This window comes from Microtus pennsylvanicus, chromosome 20 (genome assembly GCF_037038515.1).
Source record: "Microtus pennsylvanicus isolate mMicPen1 chromosome 20, mMicPen1.hap1, whole genome shotgun sequence".
NCBI lineage: Eukaryota > Metazoa > Chordata > Mammalia > Rodentia > Cricetidae > Microtus > Microtus pennsylvanicus.
This window is the reverse complement of record NC_134598.1, coordinates 30433755-30454531: the sequence shown is the minus strand read 5'-3', so window position 1 is coordinate 30454531 and position 20777 is coordinate 30433755. Positions and strand designations below refer to the sequence as shown.

Below are 20777 nucleotides of genomic sequence, written 5' to 3'. Positions count from 1 at the left end.
TCTCATTACGGCCATAGATTCTATAGTCAAGAAAAAGCATTCTTTCTTTCTTTCTTCTTTCCTTCCTTCCTTCCTTCCTTTCTTTCGTTAATCACAAAACAGACTAAAAATATTTTTCCTCGCACTAGCTAACTTCTTAAAATAAATAAATAAATAAATCTATGTCTTCTGGCTAAAGCAACGGGTGCGGAGAGAGACAGGAGGGAGAATTTCTCCCTTAGCGACGTGGCCCACGCTCACAGCTCTGCCCTAACGTTGTTTGTAGGTGCACGGGAAATGCATGTGCAAGCACAACACAGCCGGCAGCCACTGTCAGCACTGTGCGCCCTTGTACAACGACCGGCCCTGGGAGGCAGCCGACGGCAGAACGGGGGCCCCTAACGAGTGCAGAAGTAAGTATCAACCTCCACTATGTAAAAGCCTTCTTTGTGGACGACACTTATCTGTGAATTCCTTGTTATCTCTTGAAACACAATATAAAGTGGTGGACGACAGAAGCTGTACACAAACATAGCCGTATCACTGCCCAGCACGACTCCAGCCATTGGAAACAGTTAGCTCGCAGCCAATAGGACTGAGTGGCCAAGAATGTGCTGTCTATTTGCTTGGATCCTTGCGGGACCTAAAAGCTGTCCTTGAGAACTTGACAGTGATACAAACACGAGTAGACACAAGAGCAACTAAGGGTTGCAATGTCCCGCGGTTCGCGTAGCTGTGATACTGAACGAAACACGAAAACAGCTTCTTCTACATTCAGCTCACAAAACAACCCCAGAGAGAAGATGGTGTCAGTCCTTTTTTAGAAATCGGGAAACTGAGGCTCAGTAAGATTAAATGTCTTGCCAGAGTTAGAAAATGAAGGAAGGAGGATTTGATCCCATGTCTTCGGGGGTCCTATTAGATACGTTCCCCACTGGTGGATTAGACCCGAAATTAACCCAGGAAGGCAAGAATGGGGTTGTTTACTAGGATTGATTTTGGGGTTGCATTTGGAGAAGAGAAGATAGGCCATGGGAAGATGAACCATTTTTCCCTTTCCAGACTACAATGCGCAGAGTGTGGTCCAATGATATCCGGGTTAGCATTCAAGTGGCCAGATGTCCTGGGAAACACATGTGCTCACCGAAATGTTTCCAGTCCCAAGCCTGTCTTAGGAGAATGTTTAAATCTTGTATCTACTCATGTTTGTACCGCATCAGGTTCTCAGGGACAGCATTTGGGTCCTCCAAAGTGTCCAAGCAGTTAGCACATTCTTGTCCACTCGGTCCTATTGCCAGATTTGAAACTGTTTGCTCTTTGAATAAAGTTTCCGAGAAATCTCTCCCCATACACAATCTGGAATCGGAACGGATTTGTTTCTAAGAAATATAAAGGATTTCCTCTAAGCATAAATATCAAATTGCCTTATGCCTTTTAAAGATATGAGTCTGGGAAAAATCCCGTGACAGGACAAGGAAACAAGGGGAAAAAAATAGCACTAGCGTTTTCAAATACAGTTGACTTCCAGGGTGGGGTGGAGGGGATGTCTGGATTCTTATTCTAAATCATTTATCAAGAGAATCTAAAGAATTTCTCCTAAATTCCTAGAGTGCCATTCTAGTCCTTTCCATGGGAACCCAGTGTATTTCTAACTACACATAGACACAGCGACTGTCACTGGGAGCTAAAGACTGATAAGCTCAGAGATACCACTGAGAAATCATTACCTAAGGAGCACGGAGGCCTCCTCTAGAAACTGAAGTTTCCATAGCAGAGTTCCTTAGAGTCACCAAAGGACGACGGCTGAGACATGTTACTCCACGAAAGTCAACTTAAACCAAGTCCTGGTGGCTCAGGCCCCTGATCTCAGTTACTTGGAAGGCTGAAGCAGGAGAATCCCAAGATCAAAGCCTGCCAGGGCTATAAAGTGACTTCAAGGACAGCCCGGGCAGCTAAGTGAGACTCTGTCTCAAAATAAAGTGTAAAATAGTGGGCCAGCGATAAGACTCAACGTGTAAAGGTGCTTGCCACCAAGCCTGTTGACCCAAGTTCAATCCCCAGGCTCCACACTGTGGAAGGAAGGAAACACCAGTTGGAACCCATGGGAAGGAAGGGGAGAATTGATCCCTGCACGTGTGTGGTATGTACACACATGCACACACACACACACACACATGCACACACACACACACACACACACACAAAGCACCCAGCACATGTGAAGACCTTGATCTTAGTACCACAAGAGCGAGGTACTTAGGCTCTGTTCGCTATCCTCCAGGCGTTTCTTTCCAGGCTCATGGGCGAGCATGAATTATGGTTTGTGCCTGCAATACACCCTGTATTTTCCAAATAATGCCAAGAGTCTTAGGTTTTCTCCCCAGAGCCAAGAGATCCACTGATCCTGAGAAAGTAGCAGGAATGGACAAGGTGAAAGGGCACCATCAGAGAGGAAAACTGGTGACCGCTCAAATATCTTTCCACAACAGATGCCAACCTCAGAGTAACTGGAATGTCTTTGCCTGGATGGACGTATCTTCCTTCACTCTGATAGATGTTTTGGTTTCTTTTCCTGTTGCCGTGTTTGGTTACTCTGACAAAAGCCACCTAAGGGGCTTATTCTGGCATACGGTTCAAGGGGACAGGCAGGAAAGTCAAGTACAGGGACTTGAAGCAGGTGGTCACATCACACCGCATCCACAGTCAGAAAACAGGCAACGGGGAATGCCTGCTGAGTGCTCAACTCTTTTCTCCAAACTCCCTGCCCAAGGATTGGCCTGGTCCACAGCTATGATGGGTCCTCCCACAACAATGAACACACTGAAGATAATTTCCAGGCATGCTGAGGCTAATTTCCCAAGTGGTCTAGACTCTGTCCCGCTAACAATCCACACCGACCATCATGATGACCTTTAGAAGACCAACATATAATGAAAAGTGAAAAGTCAGATAAGAAGTATAAAATAAAAGTGGAGTCCCGATCGAGGGAAAGCCAATTAGCTCTTAATATATTCCTTTTTGTATTGCTTTTATTATTGTGCTAGATCCTCTTCTGTAAATAAGTAAAGTTTAAATTTAACTTGATCCTAGCTTAACATCTTGATCACCGGTGAACCCGCGGCAGTGTTTTTTATGTCCCTCCCGTCTGTTTTGTCGCCAGCCTGCAAGTGCAACGGGCACGCCGACACCTGTCACTTCGACAGCCAGGTGTGGGAGGCGTCAGGGAACCGCAGCGGGGGCGTCTGCACCAACTGCCAGCACAACACGGAAGGTCAGCACTGCCAGCGCTGTAAGCCGGGCTTCTACCGGGACCTCAGGCGACCCTTCTCCGCCCCAGATGCCTGCAAAGGTGAGCGCGCGTGCGTGCGTGGTGCCGACAGTGGTCGGTGCAAACCCGACCCATCTCACTTAGCCTTCCCTTTGCTGGCCCGCGGGAGCAGGTTTATGGAATCCTCAGGCAACACACTCGGGGAGATCAGCTCATTTCTTATCAATAGGAGCCAAGAATTTTCAGCCTGTTCGGTTAAAAACGGTCCAGTGTTGGTGAAGGGGAATCTCCCTTTCTTGTCCTGATAAAGGAGTTTCTTTAGCGCCAGAGGAGAATATGAGAAGCCGTAGGAGTGGTGAAGAAGGGGGAAATGTGAGTATAGGGTACACAATAGGCGAAACCATGCTGATGAAAGAGAATGGTCCCTGACCCTTCGGACGCGCCACCATTCACCTGAACAACGACCTTGGACACCCGAAAACAACCAAGGGTTTTCACGCCATTATGAATGAACTTCTGTTGACACGGCTCAAACGTACCCACCCTGTTATCATGGCTGATTCAGGGCATAATAATTGTATGCTCTCTCTTAAAACACTGTACCCACAGGCTCGGTTCGGCCTCTCTGTTGGCATAGCTCCCAGAAGTTTACTTGAAGAGCGAATAGAATTTTCAAAGGTCTGCTCCTGTGCGTGGCGTTGCCATACGTGTGACGCATGCATACAGAGCCAAAGCATTGCCCGGTGGCAAGCAAAGCTTAAAATGCCACGATGGGATCTGTAAAGCCTCTCAACTAGAAGTTATTAGGCTGGAGGAACCACTCCCCGTCAACGGCAGTTCATGATCACGCCTGTTATTTTTTACTGAGGACTCCAAGTTCTGACTTGAAATCAATGATGGGATTTAAGCAATACAACGGGAAATAAGCGCTCTGGGACCCCATCCCACCCACTCCACCCCAACACCTCTTTTAAAGGAAAATAAATGCTCTTTAAAACGCATAGTTTAACCGGTTGTGGTGATACGCACCGGTAGGATTTGCTGAGGAGGCAGAGGCAGGAGGGTCATGAATTCAAGTCTAACCTGGGATAAAAATACATATTTTGAATTTCAGGGAATTGGTGAAATCTCCACATGCAGTTTATTGGGTTTCTTTTGGCAAGCTTCGTCTCTTAAGCAGTGGAGGGTGGAGGACAGCGAGGCTCACCCTTTCCGACTGACTCCAGATCTGGCCCGGCCTCAGAGAACTTCACTAAGAATACTAAGTTACCCAGATCCTTGCTTGTATTCAAACCTCCATCTGAACAGGCTTGAAACACATGCAGAGTAGGCAAGTTCATGGCCACTTCCTGGCTGTTTCTGATCCTATGCCAGTTATCAAAAGTTCTTTGGTCTCCAGTTTCTTAGATGCAAAAGTCTTCCTTGTAGTGTTGAAATGGGAACTAAGATATAATAAACTCATAAGATAACGTGTTTAACACTTTATCGTGCCGTAGAAACGCTTCCGCTATGGTGCTCTAGACTTTCAGCTAGTTGGCCCACACACTTCCAATAGATTCCCTGCTCCCTCCTCTACCTCTCTTCTCACCATAGGAATGCTGGGATTGCAAATGTGCTCCACTGTATCTACGTTGTTTCAGAAATTTTTCTTATTTTCAGTTCTGTCTGTGTGTGGCTATGTGCACATGAATGCAAGTGCTCTCAGAGACCAGAAGAGGGCGTCATATTCCTCGCAGCTGGAGTTAGGGGTGGTTGTGAACCTCCCACTATGGGTGCTGAGAACCAAACTCAAGTCTTCTCTAGGGCAACAAACGATCTTTTTGTTTATTTGTTTGTTTGTGACAGGGTTTCTTTGTGTAGCCCTGGCTGTCCTGGAACTCACTCTGTAGATCAGGCTGGCCTCGAACTCACAGAGATCCGCCTGTCTCTGCTTCCCAAGTGCTGGAATTAAGGCCTGCACCACCACTGCCCAGTAGGACCAAGTGATCTTCATTGCTGAGCTATTTCTCCAGCCTCTACTCCTTCCTGAACCCTGTTTTCTGTTTTGTATGTTTTGTTTTGAAATATTTTTTACCGATTTTTATTGAGCTCTACATTTTTCTCTGCTCCCCTCCCTGCCTCTCTCCTCCCCTTCAACCTTCTCCCAATGTCCCCATGCTCCCAATTTACTCAGGAGATCTTGTCCTTTTCTACTTCTCATGTAGATTAGATCTATGTATGTCTCTCTTAGGGTCTGTTTTGTTTTGTTTTAATTATGGGTTCCAGGAATTCAAATTCAACTTGTCAGGCTTACATGGCAAGTGTTTTTGCCCTTTAAACCATCTCTCTGGCTCTTCCTATTTTTTAAAAAAATTGTTTGGCTTTTGTAAAATAAAAAGACAAAAAATACACGAAAAATTTAAACAGGTGGAACTCATTTTTTAATGAGCCTGACAGATGGAAAAAGAAAAGTGGAAAGGTTTATTGGCAGAATTGAAGCCCAAGTGAATACCTTCAATTTTCGTTTTTGTTTTATTTTGATTTCTGCTACTGCTCTGTGACAAGCTATGATTCATATGCTTGCCAAGTGTAAAAAGGCTATTTTAAAACAACAAAAACAAACCCCTCTAGCTTGTTAAGACCTAGAATACTCGCAGATCCAGAGTTTTCTAAGAAGGGTAGAGAAGAAGAAACTATAAAACAAAAAAAGGATTCCTTGTAACCAGTCAGAAGAACAATACCTCAATGAAAACTCTATTAATACGTGAACACATTCTCAGAACAAAACTAAACAAATCCACAAATCGCATTTGTCTGGTTGAGTCCTTCAACCTCTTAAGATGCCCTGAGATTCATTTCCCTTCTGGACTACTACTGAAAGGACCAAAGTATGAAACTAATAAGTCATATTGCAAATCATGATTAGATAGCAAGTGTGCACATGGTTCTTCGTGTATCCTGGAGGGGAATTATGAAAATGATTGATGGTTTAGGATGGTTTCCAGGAGGTGGGTGGGGTAGTAGGGAGACCTGTCATTCTTCCTCTTCTCCACATCATTCTTGTACTGAATAATCCAGGGCGGATTAGGGCACAGACATCCATGCCCACATTCTCCCAGAATACATACCCAGTTATTGATCTCCCCTTTCTGAGCCTGCGGTGTTCATCTCAGAACACAGCAATCCAGTTCTTCTACCCAAATCCTCTCTGGACCACTGTCCAGTTGGCATTATGTTCAATGCCATCCTTGAACTGCTACATGTCAACCGCTTCCCTGTGTGTCCTCTTCAGCTATTAGCTGACACACAAGATCTGCTGTGTGTGCTATGTACAGACTTGTGTGACGTGCCCTTATAGAGAACCACTAGTTAGGAGCCTTCTCTCCATCAGAAAACAGGTTGATTTTTAAAAAACAAAAAATCCAGACTACTTCCCTGTGTGGCTCCATCAGCAGGATGGACGATTTTCCTTGGATTAACAATTTTGACTGTTTTTGTTCTACTGAGTTTACCAAGGCAGCAGGGGAACCTGCCCTTGGTGTGTGGTCCAGACACTGGTCTCATTGGCACCATCTAGCTGCTTAGAAATGCCGAGCCTCTGATCCCAACCCAGATGAAACCAAAGCCTCACTTTCACAAATCCCCATGCGGCTGTATTTTACTAGAGGTCGAGAGGGCTGCAGAATGCTTTCCAACGAAGATTAAACGTCCTGGAGCACTTCTCTAGAGTTAGATTGCTTAAACGCGTTAGCCAGAGTATCTACTCAAACCAGCGTGCAAATCAACCCAAGATTTTTTATCTCGATTTGTGTACATATAAACTTAGAATTCTAAAATAAATTTTAAGAAGTTGACTAAGAGAGAAAAACAGACATCTAAACAGAAGTATCGGATCCCCAGTAGAACTCTTAATTCCATGAAATGTTAGGAGAAATTACAAGAAGGGATGTTTTCCTAAGACTGTCAATTTAGGAAATGAGCTGGGTAAAGTTTTCTTTACCGAGACACCTCCAGGCCCAATTTGCTGCTCTTCGCTATAAATCTTTCTTAAAATGGCTGTATCTATGTGAAGACTTCACTTAAAGACATTTATGGTCCCCCCCCCCCACACACTCCAGATATTGTGTCAAGCACCGGGTCTGTAAGATGTCAGGGTCTTCCAGAAAAGGCCTCACGTGCTTAACGGGAAGAAACTTACAGGGACAGATCATCACTTCAGCGTCCTGAAGTGGTGGCGACGCGAGGTGTGAGCGCAGGCTGACACACACTGGGTGCGCAGAAGTCTCTGTTCACCCTCCAGTGGGCTGAATGTGAACTCACTGAACTCTTGCAAAGGTGCTTTGACAGAAGTACCGTTAGGATCTCTGTGTCACGGGAGGAAAGACGACGCACTGCGTGCCCCAGGGAGAGGGTGGGACTAGAGGGTGGGACTAGAACGAGAACAGTTTGAGGATGACTGTCTCAGGAAATCCCCTGCAACATGGACTTTTTTTTCCCCTTCCTCTGAAATTATCCTCCTCCTTTCTAACGTCAAGGAACGCCTCTGTGGCCTTGAATGAGTTATCTGAGGGGCGCAGTGAACTGATGACGTAAGTCATAGTAGCTGCTCCCATACGTTTAGTAGGACACCACCCTGTAACCCTAGCTCGTTGGCAAATAGAGTGACATTAACACTGGGAATGGCTTCACGGGTCACTAGCTTCCTGTACAATAACCAAGGGCTTGTTGCCCTCCTTAGAGTTCTGTGCTTGTGTCTCTCACTCTCCTGATGGACCTTCTGCACACACTTTCGTTAATGTCACAGATCCATCAAACCTGAGTAAACACGCCCCGCCCCAACTCTGCTGCCGACCTATTCGTTCCTGCAAGCAGTTAAACCATCCGTTCTCACTTCCTCTTTATTTCAGCCTTACCCAAGCGTCCGGGGGAACTACCACCACAGATCTCCAGGCCAACGGCTCACTTCTGAGGATTCCCAGGATGCTGTTTGTTTGTTTAAAACAAGTGGAGATCATTGAAAGGGAATTTATTTACACAAGGAAGGAAGAGAAGTGTTTTTGAAGGACAGTGAGTGCATTTAAGGTCTATAAACCCAAGGGAAAATGTGAGTCTCCCAGCTGGATTCAGGGCTAAGAACAGAAACAGGCTCAAACTAAGTGGTTGCTAAGGGCTGAAGAGGGAGAGGTCTCTCTCCTCTCTCTCTCTCTCTCTCTCTCTCTCTCTCTCTCTCTCTCTCTCTCTCTCTCGATACTCTAAGGAACAGTGGTTTCTCTCAGAGAGACCCTTTTGGAACCTCTGCTCTCTTATGTAACTATAACCCCATGTTGGTTTGGTTATGGCAGGGGTATTAAAAGTGGGAGAATAAGCCACGTGGCACCCAGTGGTGTACTGTCTTCTGTAGTTGGTTGTTTTACTCTTTTGGCCCTTTGCTCTTTACTCTTTGTGGGGGTGGGGGATGCCACCCATTTCCAAAATAAATACATAGAGACTTATTCTTTATTATGAATGCCAGGCCTTAGCTTAGCTTGTTTCTTGCCAGCTTTTCTTAGCTTAAATTATCCCATCTATCTTTCACCTCTGGGCTTTTATCTTTCTCTGTTCTATATGCCTTTCTTTACTTCTTACTCCATGGCTTGATGTGTAGCAGGGTGACTGGCCCCTGGAGTCCTCTCTCCTTTTCTCGTTCCTCGAGCTTTTCTTCCCAGATTTCTCCTCCTATTTATCCTCTCTGCCTGCCAGCCCCACCTATCCCTACTCCAGCCTCTCTATTGGCTGTTCAGCTCTTTATTAGGCCAATCAGGTGTTTTAGACAGGCAAAGTAACACAGCTTCACAGAGTTAAACATATGCAGCATAAAAGAATACAACACATCTTTACATCATTAAACAAATGTTCCACCACAGTCTTTCAGTGGAGTAGAGATAGAATCTTAATTTGTAGCATTTTCCAATTTCTATGGCTTTAATATTCCATCCTAGCCTGTTTCAAGCTCCCAGATTTTGAGGGTGGGAGGTACTGAAGACTGATTAGGGACTCACATACTAGGCAAGCGCTCTACCATTTAGCGACATCGGAAGCCCCTAATGCTCTCCATTAGGAAACCAAACAGATATTACGTGGGATGTTTCTCTCCTCTGCACACTGTCCAGCCACCTTCACAGTCCACTTCCAAGTGTGAGCATTGTCCTCTGTGCTCACTGGATGGGGATCAGAATCACCTGGGAGCTCATGCTGACCGTGAAGACCAGGAAGTGATCTGCAGACCCACACTTCCTTACAAGCATCCTTGGGGATGCCAATGCAGCCTTTTTGTCTCCCTGCTGGCCTCTGAGGACCACTGGCTACGCCAGTCCTGCTTCTGGGGCGAGCTGTGTTCACTGCCACCCTGGGATGAAAGACTCCGAGCTAACAATCACCTGCAATGCGGTCTTCTCACTGCATTAGCCATACCTCGGGCAGAAAATCCTAAAGCACTGACTACTAAAGTTCCGGCTAGGCGTGCTCTTCTTCTGATTCACTAATACACACCAGCACTGGGAAGCATCCATGTTAGTTGTCTTCTCCCATGAAGATGTTTAGCATAGAACCTGCTTTTCTCCAAGATAAGCTGTGATAGATAAAAAAAAAAAACTCTAAGATGTCTGTTTTCTATGGAACCATTTCAGAACGTTTATCTGGAAATTCCAATCACAGAACTTCTTATTCATAGTATGTAGATTGTGTGTGTGTGGTGTGTGTGGTGTGTGATTCTTTAAAGCAGATTGCTGTAATGAGTCTAGGATTATAATAAAACTAGTTTTATTATACGACACCAACATTTAGCTTTGTCCTATAATGACCTATTTTGGAACAGTACAGCATTGAAATACTGTAGGTATAGTATTGCTTTGGCATTGAAAGAATCCTTGAATCCAATTCCTCCCCAGTTTTCTCCTTTCACATCCCCTTCTTTTCAGCACCCAAGAATTTATTAAGTGTTGTGTGGGTGTAAAACCGAGTGGGCATGGACGACTGACAGCCACCCTGTGACACCTCTGTACAAATTTTCCTCACTTTCACAGAGCAAGTTTAAAACAGATGTTGGAACACATGCCTTGCAGAACAGAATTAGCTCTTCTTCGGACACACCCAGTCAGTTCCTTTGTAATGAATTCTTCTTTAGTGCCAACTTTTTAACCACTACGTAGCCTTCCTCAATATATATATATAAAAAAAAAAAACAGCAGCTGGAAACAGAGTAAGATACCAAAGCGGCCACCTCCCGAGAGGTCGGCACCCCTCCCTTCATCCCTGGTGGCCAGAATAAGTTCAGCCAATTGCCTTTTAGGAGCAGATGAATAAAAATAAATCCGCCCTCCCTGCTCTGAACCCCAAATCAAGTGTTTACTAAGATCCTCCTGGCTCCTTAGTTACGGTTACACACACGAGTGAGTCCGTCAGCCGAGCCGCTTTGCCCCCTTGCATCTTTCAACCCTCTGCTTTCTAACTGAGGCGAAAAGAACTCGTGGGGAAATACAAGTGCCTCGAATGGGGGCGTGGTTTTCTGTCCAGCATCTTTCAACCCTCTGCTTTCTAACTGAGGCGAAAAGAATGTGTGGGGAAATACAAGTGCCTCGGATGGGGGCGTGGTTTTCTGTCCTGCACCGTCTACCCGCATAGCCAGTTCATGAGCTAAAAACCCACACAGTTCTCTTCACTTATATTTTTATCCATTATTCCATTTCTCCTCTAGCAGAACGAGGTCCCTCCTTCTCATTCATCTTCCAGGTGAAAATGTTACCCTCACCAGGAAAGACAGTTAGGAACCAGAGACATCTTCAGTTCTCTCCTCGTGTGTCCAGGGCACTGCTTCTCAGGTGCCACTGAAGTCCCTTCGGACAGTAGCCCACACTGGGGGACCCTTTCTTCCCAAGTAAAATTTGGCAAAGCCATCTAGGTTCATTTTTATGGCACTGAACAACACAGGCATCTCTGCTTAATTCTGAAAGCAAGCGTGGATGATTCCAAGGTAGCATCAAAATGAAGTAACTGTTTTTGAAAAGCGAACTCTAAATAGAACCAGCAGTGTGGCAGCTTTTTAGTTTTAATCCAAAAAATAAAAGCAAAACAAAACAAAAACAAAAACAAAACAGAGGAGTAAGAAAATGAAAGAAACAGAAAAAAAGTCAATATAACATAATATAATGACCATAGTATGATACTTCTTTAAATAGACTAAGTAACAAATTAACATTTACCTTCTCCCTATAAGAACCATTATAAACTGATAAATAAGAGTCAGTAAAGGCTGGGCATGGTGGCACACACCTAATTCCAGCAATGGGAGGCGAGGCAGGAAGATCTTAAGTTCAAGGCTTGCCTGGGCTGCATGGGAAAGCCTGTCTCAAAAAAAAAAAAAAGCTGGAGATATAGCTCAATAGTGGAGCATCCCAGCACATACTCGCTTGCTCACTAGTGTTCTCTCTCTCTCTCTCCCACACACACATACATACAACCTGGACAACCTGGAAAGTGATAAATATTAATAAATTAACCTCAGTACCTCTCAAACAGAAAGTTCACTGAATAAATAATATATATTATATAAATAATATATATATACTTTTTTACATTTGATAAAGATGACTAACATTAACTAAGCACTAAACCGAAAGTTTCTATTGATGCCCAAAAAGTACAGGGAATGCAGAGTGATGATCTTAAAACAAGTTACTGCCCTAGAACAAAGAGGTGTAATTAGAGATAATTGCAAGCAAGAAAAGAAAAGGAATTTCTTTTCCTGACTCACGTGGGAAGAACCGCTCTCAGCGAAAGGCATTATTTTGGATGGAGAATGTCTTCTGCAGAGTTATGATATTTTATTACAGATAATAAATAACAAAACTGGACGAGATGAAGCATTACATGTAAGAAATAACTGTGCCCAAGTGACTTGGCATAGCTGCCTGGGCTTTGACCATTTATGCTTTCTGCAGGCTTGCTCGGGGTCTTGTTTGCTTTGCATTCCTGTTTGCAGTATCTCAGAATTACATGCAGCAGCGTGAAGAAACTGTAAAACCTATGAGAGAAGTAGCGTGGTCCTGTTGGAGACAATTATTCCAGGCTTACAGAGAAGTAGCGTGGTCCTGTTGGAGACAATTATTCCAGGCTTACAGAGAAGTAGCGTGGTCCCGTTGGAGACAATTATTCCAGGCTTACAGAGAAGTTCCTTCCTTCCTTTCCTTCCTTCCTTCCTTCCTTCCTTCCTTCCTTCCTTCCTTCCTTCCTTCCTTCTTTCCTTCCTTCCTTCCTTCCTTCGTGTGTGTGTGTGTGTGTGTGTGTGTGTGTGTGTGTGTGTGTGTGTGTGCCCACAAGGCCAGAAGAAGGCACCAGATCCCCAGGAGCTCGAGTTCCAGGTGGTTGGGAGCCGCCATGTTGGTGCTAGGAACCAAACTTTGGTCCTCTAGAAAAACAGCCAGAGCTCTTAGCTGCTGAGCCATCTCTGCAGCTCCTTGTTTGGGCTTTTTTTTTTTTTAATGAATGAATTGTGTTATCTAATATTTCTTAATGACTGATGATCTTTGGTCTTTAGGAGTCTCTCACTGTCTCAATGTCATTTCTGTAGTATCGTATAAGGCCCACAATGTAAGAACCACATCTTTCTGTATTTGTATCCAGTAGAGTCTATGCCTTTGCTCGATATAAAAACGTTAGAAGAGAAAAAAGTACCATGACAGGTGATAGCCCAGACTCATCATGTCGGCTCAGAGAAGAGATCCCAGACACATTCAGTCAGCAGAGAATAGGGCTTTCTTCTCAAAAGGAAAAAAGGGCCTTAGAGATGACCCCATTCCTGGCAAGGCACCATCTAGATGGTGACCAAGTAGAACAGGAGCACAGGTTAAACAGGTGGTACTTCTCTTAAAAGTGTGACACGGGCAATAATAACAATTGTGGTGTGTGACGGAGAAAATTCTTCCAAGTCAAGAAAAGCACCTAAAATCCTAACCTAGGAGTTTTCTAGTAAATTAAAGTCATCTGTGTACTCAGTGGTGCTGTTTCAGTTTTAAAAAGTCACAAACCGAGACTATAACATGTTTTTAAACCACGTATGATCTCTTAGATAGGTCCAGGAACAAACAGAAACTGGCAAGGTTCCAACTGGTAAACAGGAAAGGAAAGATACAAAAAAACAAACAAAGGTCCGAGCCAGCCGTCAGCTGCAGTCGCGGATTAAAAATAAAGGCCATGACGTTAGTATTTCTTTATTGTACATTTCAAGTTTCACTAAGGGCAGATAGGAAATATACTAAAGTGCCTTCCACTTACTCCCTGAGACATCTAATAAAAGCTTAACCTATGTGTGATGGGTTTTCCTATGTGGCATAAATTAAAGGCACGTGTTAATTAGGATTACTTATTAAATCATTCAAGCACGACTCGGTTTGAAAACAGTGTGTCTGAAGTGCATATTAAGTATTGTGGTGCAGCTATCACCAAGGAGCACGCATTTATCATTTTAAGGATCAGCAGGAAAATGTTCCATGGGTGCTGTCTTGCCTTTCACACGGTCAAATTCATTTCCCTTATTTTTAGCTTCATGGCTGCTCATCCACTAGCAAAACTGGTTGTTCCTGTAGCTTTTCATCTACCATCCGAGATGACGGCCGCATGGAAGGAGTAAACAGGGACGCTCGGGAGATAGAAGGGCTCCTTTTATCTACTATTTAACTTCACACCTCATACATCTGTAACAGCTTAGACTATCTCCTTTCTGCTTGAAACTGCATCTCAGACCGTGCCCCTTGGGTTCCCGTGAACTCTGGCGGCAGCTGCTGCAGCAGCCCGCTTCTAAAATTCCCCATCAGACGCTGGGTTGGGCCTTGGCCTTTCCAGGGGAGAACAATGCTGGGAGCCTGGGAGGCAGTGCCAAGGGCGTGGCCACGGGGCAGTGGTGAAAGGTCCCAAGCTGCCACTGCTTTCCCAGCCGAGGGCCTTGAACTTTGAGTGCTGTTTTTAGAAACGCTAAATCAGGAACAAATACTTTCAGGGTATTTTGCCCTTGGTGTATCTTTTGCCAACAGAAGAGCCAAAGTTAGGGAGCGACCAGGTAATGCTAGAGAGAGCTCAGAGCTGCTGTTTCTAGGGCGAGCTTGGTGTCACGGATCAGTCTCAGAATGGAACACACACAAACCGGGCTTCAGTTCTCCTGAAGGTGGGATGACGGTGAAAGGGCCCCCGTGGCTCCCTTGGACTTCCCTGCCAAGGCCTTAGCTCTCCATCACATACAAGGGCCATGGGGTGGCCGGCCGTTGTCATTGCCATTAGAATTCTTCCACGTGTATGGATCTGAGGGGCTTCGACTCCTGTCCTACATTACATTACAGGCTCCCTCGCCATAAGCAGTGGGACCATAAATCACACCCTAATTTTCTACTGAGTGATAGGTTGATGTTTTTATCCGAGGAAAGGACCGCGGAACCAAAGAGGAACTTAAAGCCAAAGCACAGGGCAATCAAGAAAGGTATGCTGCTGTTTGCTACCACATTCCTCCCAAGGGCAAGGGGAGAGAGAGAGAGAGAGAGAGAGAGAGAGAGAGAGAGAGAGAGAGAGAGAGAGAGAGAGAGAGAGAGAAGCTGTTCAGTCTCTTGAAAATCAAGCCATGAGGTCACTGCTGGTTTACTGTGTTCTCATCCACTGTGGGCAGACCCAGTCCTAACATCCAGTGCCTTTTGTCATTTCTTACCCTCGCTCAAGAGATACAGTTCTTGGTATTAACCCTCCTGTCTCTGGTTCCCAGCAGTTCGTGTTAATGCGAAAGTCGGAGAACCTCCTGGGTGAAAATGTGGGTAGATAGGTGGGTGAGTGGAGGCGTGGATGCCTGGACAGACGGATGGATGGAGAGGAGTAGATGGTGAGCAAGCAGGTAGGTGGCGGGGTTATGGATGGACAGACAGAGGGATGAGGAATAGATGGTGAGCAAGCAGGTAGGTGGAGGGGTGAAGGATGGACAGACAGAGGGATGAGGAATAGATGGTGAGCAAGCAGGTAGGTGGAGGGGTGAAGGATGGACAGACAGAGGGATGAGGAATAGATGGTGAGCAAGCAGGTAGGTGGAGGGGTTATGGATGGACAGACAGAGGGATGAGGAATAGATGGTGAGCAAGCAGGTAGGTGGAGGGGTGAAGGATGGACAGACAGAGGGATGAGGAGTAGATGGTGAGCAAGCAGGTAGGTGGAGGGGTTATGGATGGACAGACAGAGGGATGAGGAATAGATGGTGAGCAAGCAGGTAGGTGGAGGGGTTATGGATGGACAGACAGAGGGATGAGGCGTAGATGGTGAGCAAGCAGGTAGGTGGAGAGGTAGAGGATGGTGAACATCTTAAAATATACATTAGCCAGAAAATAATATCAGCTATTGATTCTGTGGCACCACAAATTTCTAATACATTGCCAATGTGCACACTCCCTACTCATCTATAAGCTCCCCTGTGCTATAGGTATTGTTATTCTCACTTGAGTAATGAGACTATTGAGACTTACGGAAATTAATTTTATAAAGCCTTATAAGGAATAAGCCTAAGGCAGGATGTGGTGGCGCACACCTTTATCTCCAGTACCTAGGAGGCAGAGGCAGGCGGATCTCTGTGGATTTGAGGCCAGCCTGGTCTACAGAGCAAGTTCCAGGACAGCCAGGGTTATGATACAGAGGAACCCTATCTCGAAAAGCCTTATAAGCAGGATTTGAGCTCACCCCATCTGACTCTTGGGCTTGCCTCTTTATTTATCCTATGTTTTTTTCTAAGAGACCTTGTAAGGCAGACTTCCAAGCAGCTGTATTTCCTGTCAGCTCCTGCAGTTGGAATAAATACACAAAGCTGTTTGAAAATGTGTTAATGAAATCCATTATTTCATTAACAGTTGTACTTGCTGTTAGAAAACCCTCCAGAGCGGCTGCACCTCCTACCGTCTCCCTGGAGACGTTAAAAAGAGGCGAGGCCCATCATAGATGCACTCCTCCAGAAACCTCGCAGACGAAATTTCTATCTCACTTAGCAGTGATCAAAATTCATCGTTCAACCTGCTATGGAACCATTTGTAAAGCAATTTTCCTCTACTGCATCTGCTTAGACATTTTGTACTATTCCTTTAGAATTTTCTTCCAGTAAAACACACCTCCCCGTGACTACTGAAAATAAGTCATTCGCATCACGAGAGAATACTTATGAGATAGTAAAGGCCCCGGTTACCAAGCCCAATGACCTAAATTCAACCCCTGGAACCCATTAAAGGTAGACGAAGAGAACCAACTCCACAAAGTTGTACACACACAACCACACACAGTGATAATAATAATTAAAAAATATATAATTTTCACTATCTAAGTTGATGTCTAATGACAAGCAAAAGTCAAGGGCTAGCATCCTTTACGTCAAAACTTTGACAGCCTCAGAAAGATAAGTGTAGCACTTGTTTTCTCTCCTGTGTGGTTTTTTAGATTTCATTTAGACACATGAAATCATATATGTACCTGTGCCCTGAAAGGGGAAGTGAAACTTTCTGGAAGAAACAAAGAATTAATCAGGGGGAATAAGAGAAAGGAAGGGCAGAAGGGTTTGGAGAGACAATATGCTCAACGTACATTATATAGTTGTGTGATAATGTCCTTATGTATAGTAATGAAAACAAAAAATATTTTTTAAAAAAATGCTTGAGTAGAATTAAAAAATATATATATATATATCACCTAGGCAGTGGTGGTGCACACCTTTAATCCCAGCACTCAGGAGAAAGAGGCAGGAGGATCTCTGTGAGTTCAAGGCCAGCCTGGTCTACAGAGTGTTGGGGACTCAGACCCAAGCCATAACCTGCAGACATCCTCTCCCCAGCCCACTGATCTTCCTAAACAACGATAACAAACATATCCATTCTGGAAGAGAAAAGAAATGCCTCTTCTGTGTGTCTGATGCCGACAGCCACCAAACTTGAGGAGGCCAGCGTGCAAGGCAAGCCTCTCCTTGCAGCCTGAAAAGGCAGCCGCGGAGGGCGCTGGGGGCCTTCTGCCTGCAGCTAGTTCTGCATATTCCCACTGGTATTTTTGTCTTGTTATTATGCAAAAAGTCACATTGACAGAGATCCATTAGCACACGTGATAGGACCGCATTCTTTTCTGGCCGTGCCTGACGTGTGTGTCGGTTTGAAAACGTAAGGTCCTACTGAGAGGTCAACTCCTAGACAGGCTGTGAATCTACGAGTGGGGTCCCATGGGCAGGGGTCCTGTGACATCTGCCTTCTGTCTCGGCCTCCCGCGGCTGCTGTCAGAGACCAAAATGATTTAGCTGAGTGACACAGAAACTGTTGGTTTAATCATCTAAAAGGTATGAAGGTTTGATGCTTCCTTGCATGGTTTTATTTGAGTATCATCTCTACGCTCTCTGTACATGCTATATTGGTAAATTCATATTTCATATCACATAAACTTCCCGCATTGGCTAATTAAAAAGAAGTAATAAAACCAGGTGACAAGGCCAGCAAGAGAGCTCACCAGGAAAAGGCACTTGACCTGTGACCTCCATTCGATTCCTGGAGCCCACAGATGGGCGGGGGGGAAAAGGCTGGCTATACATAGTTGTCCTCTGACCTCTACCCGTGTGCCGTGTCAGGCACACACCCACACATCATAACCATCATAACAATACGTACATCATACAAACACATACGTCATATGCATGCATACATACATAACACACCTATCATAGGTACACACGCCAATATTAAGATAAGTTATTTTTAAGAACAAGTGATAAATCAATGGTGATTTGATATCTTAAGAGAGAATTCTGGAAGGGGCCCATAATCAAGCAGCTGAAAAACTTAGGAAGCTTAGTGAAGACGTAACAATACATAACGTAAATGACATCATTACGACGAGAAACTCGGTGTTTTAAAGATAAAAATCTCTTCTTTTCTTTTTGTATTGGATAAGCCCCCCCCCTTTTGGGGGGGATTTTTGAGACAGGGTTTCTCTCTAGTTTTTGGTGTCTGTCCTGGAACTAGCTCTTATAGACCAGGCTGGCCTCGAACTCACGGAGATCTGCCTGCCTCTGCTTCCCGAGTGCTGGGATTGAATGCATGCACCAGGATAAGCCCCTTTATATTGGACTAGTCATTATTATTTTCAATTTTTAATTTTTATTACTGTGTGTGTGTGTGTGTGTGTGTGTATGGTGTGTGTATATGTATGGTGTCTATGTATGTGTATGGAGTATGTGTGTATGGTGTATATGTGTGTGTATAGTGTGTATGTGGTGTATGTATGCATGGGGTGTGTGTATGGGGTGTGTGTATGGTGTGTGTGTGTATGGTATGTGTGTGGGGGGTATATGTATATGGGGGTGTGTATGGTATGTGTATTATGGTGTATGTATGTATGGGGTGTGTGTGTATGGTGTGTGTGTGGTGTATGTATGTATGGTGTGTGTGGTGTATGTATGTATGGTGTGGTGGGCTCTGTTTGTTAGAGGCAAACAGAGTTGCAGCTCTTTTAAGAGAAGACTTCCTTACTCAGCATTAGCAGCAAAAACTGTGCGGCTCCTTTAAGAGCTGGCTTCCTGGTTCATGCTGGAAGCACCAATTCTGGCTCTTTTGGGAAGGTCCTGCACTTAAATGGGGCTTGTGAACAGCATGCTACAAATTGCTTAATGGCAACATGGGACCCCCTAGGGTGGTAAGCATGACTTGCAGAGGCAGTAAACACACCTCTGCTATGTTGGAAGGGGTGAAGTCAACAGGCAGGGCTGCGAAGTTGATCCTAGCCATGCCTGATTAGCATTTATTTAAAAAAAGGTGCTCCTAGTCAGAAAATGATTACAGATGCACAATAAAAACAGACTAAGACAAAAGTGTGCCTCTAAACTGTCAGTGTTTGAAACGTGTAATAGACTCAGAAGAGAGAGGAAACATAATATAGATAAGAGTACAGACAGTCGTAGATTAAAGGAGTAAAAATAATAAAATAAATATTAAGAAGTAATAGAGTAATAAAAAAGCCACATAAAGATGGAAAATATACAGAGAGTCTGGATTATGTATATTATTGTTTTATTTGAATTTCTTGACTGCAGAGAGAAATTTGATTCTGGGGCTGCTAAGCTAAACCAATATTTATATTTTAAAGGTATCTTGACTTTGAAACTTGAGTCTAAGGATATGTCACTTTGGGAAAGAGGTTCTGCTTTTGTTTCCATAGAAGATGAGAAACTGTGGATTCCTTCCAGGCTACTGTGGTTTGATGGAATAAGACCTCCAGAAAGGTCTCTGTGAACCCTAAAAATACTTCACCCAACAAACAGCAGGAAGCAGCTTGGAGAAAACTGTGCCCAAATTCTCAAAATGATTATTTATAAATGTTTGTTTTCATTTAAAGGGAGATATGATATAAAGAATACTTTGCATGGGTATGGATCTTGGTCTATTGATACAAATTTACGGTTGATTTGTTACACTGTGTATATGTATTTATGTTCTTAAGGTATTGTGTTTGTTCAGCTCATTTAAAAATGTAATGTGTAATTAAGAATTACAGATTAATAGACAATCATTTATAATGGTCAAACCTATAGTCATGTTAGCTAGGTTTTCTAGATATACAGAGATGTATTTATTTTAGACAGATACTCTTTAGCACTTCAAAGACCTACAGAATATAACATTTTAAATATTTTAAGAACTTAGACTTTTCTCAACAGTGAGACATGTCTGCTTCTGGCAGCACAAATTACTTCAGAATTTGCCTTCAATGTGACAAGGCTAGCCATTTGGGCAAGAAACTGCTCTTGCCTGGACTTCTTGATGGTATGCTATATGAACTGGACACACAAGACCCACAGAAAAGTAACTGTTGAACTTGTCTAAAGAAGGCAATATAGTCCTTTGGCATTCCTGCTTCATGAAAGAGTCTGCCAAACATTCTAAAGGGCACAGAAGAAAGTGACTGACAAACTGCCAATATAGGCAAAACAATCTTTCAAATAGCCTGCTTCACGGAAAAGTCTGCCAGATGCTATGGGCCTATAGGCTGAAGATGGATGCCCCAATGTTACAGAAGAACTTTGGGTGATTATCCAGGCAGCAAGATGTCTCTATCAATTGTAGAGTTTTGGAAGTTGTTTACAATGCAATTCCTGTTAACTTCGGTAATATTATATCCTTCTAGAGTCTTTGAAGAGTTGAAGAATAGATACATATAGTTATACTTCTCCTTAGTTATGATAAAAGATAAATTATAGATGATAGAAAATTTTTTTTAATTTTCCAAATATAATGGACTAAATATTGTAACTATAATTCTTGTTTAATAACTGTCTTTGTATATGTAATTTTAGTATGTTAAAATTAAAGTCTTCTGCCAGGCGGTGGTGGCACATGCCTTTAATCCCAGAACTCTGGAGGCAGAGGCAGGCAGATCTCTGTGAGTTCAAGGCCAGCCTGGTCTACAAGAGCTAGTTTCAGGACAGGCTCTAAAGCTATAGAGAAACCCTGTCTCGAAAAAAAAGAAATTAAAGCCTTCC

The 20777-nt window shown here is 44.0% G+C and overlaps 1 protein-coding gene across 2 annotated transcripts in view; it reads left to right on the top strand.

The window, feature by feature from the left end:
• The window catches only part of Ntn4 (netrin 4), a 97242-nt gene that overhangs the window by 64636 nt on the left and 11829 nt on the right, over positions 1 to 20777 (top strand). For both annotated transcript variants that reach the window (XM_075954350.1, XM_075954348.1), the window contains exons 4-5: positions 266 to 392; positions 3140 to 3328. In XM_075954350.1, the coding sequence (XP_075810465.1) occupies positions 266 to 392; positions 3140 to 3328 (316 nt within the window). The remainder of the gene's footprint in view (positions 1 to 265; positions 393 to 3139; positions 3329 to 20777) is intronic.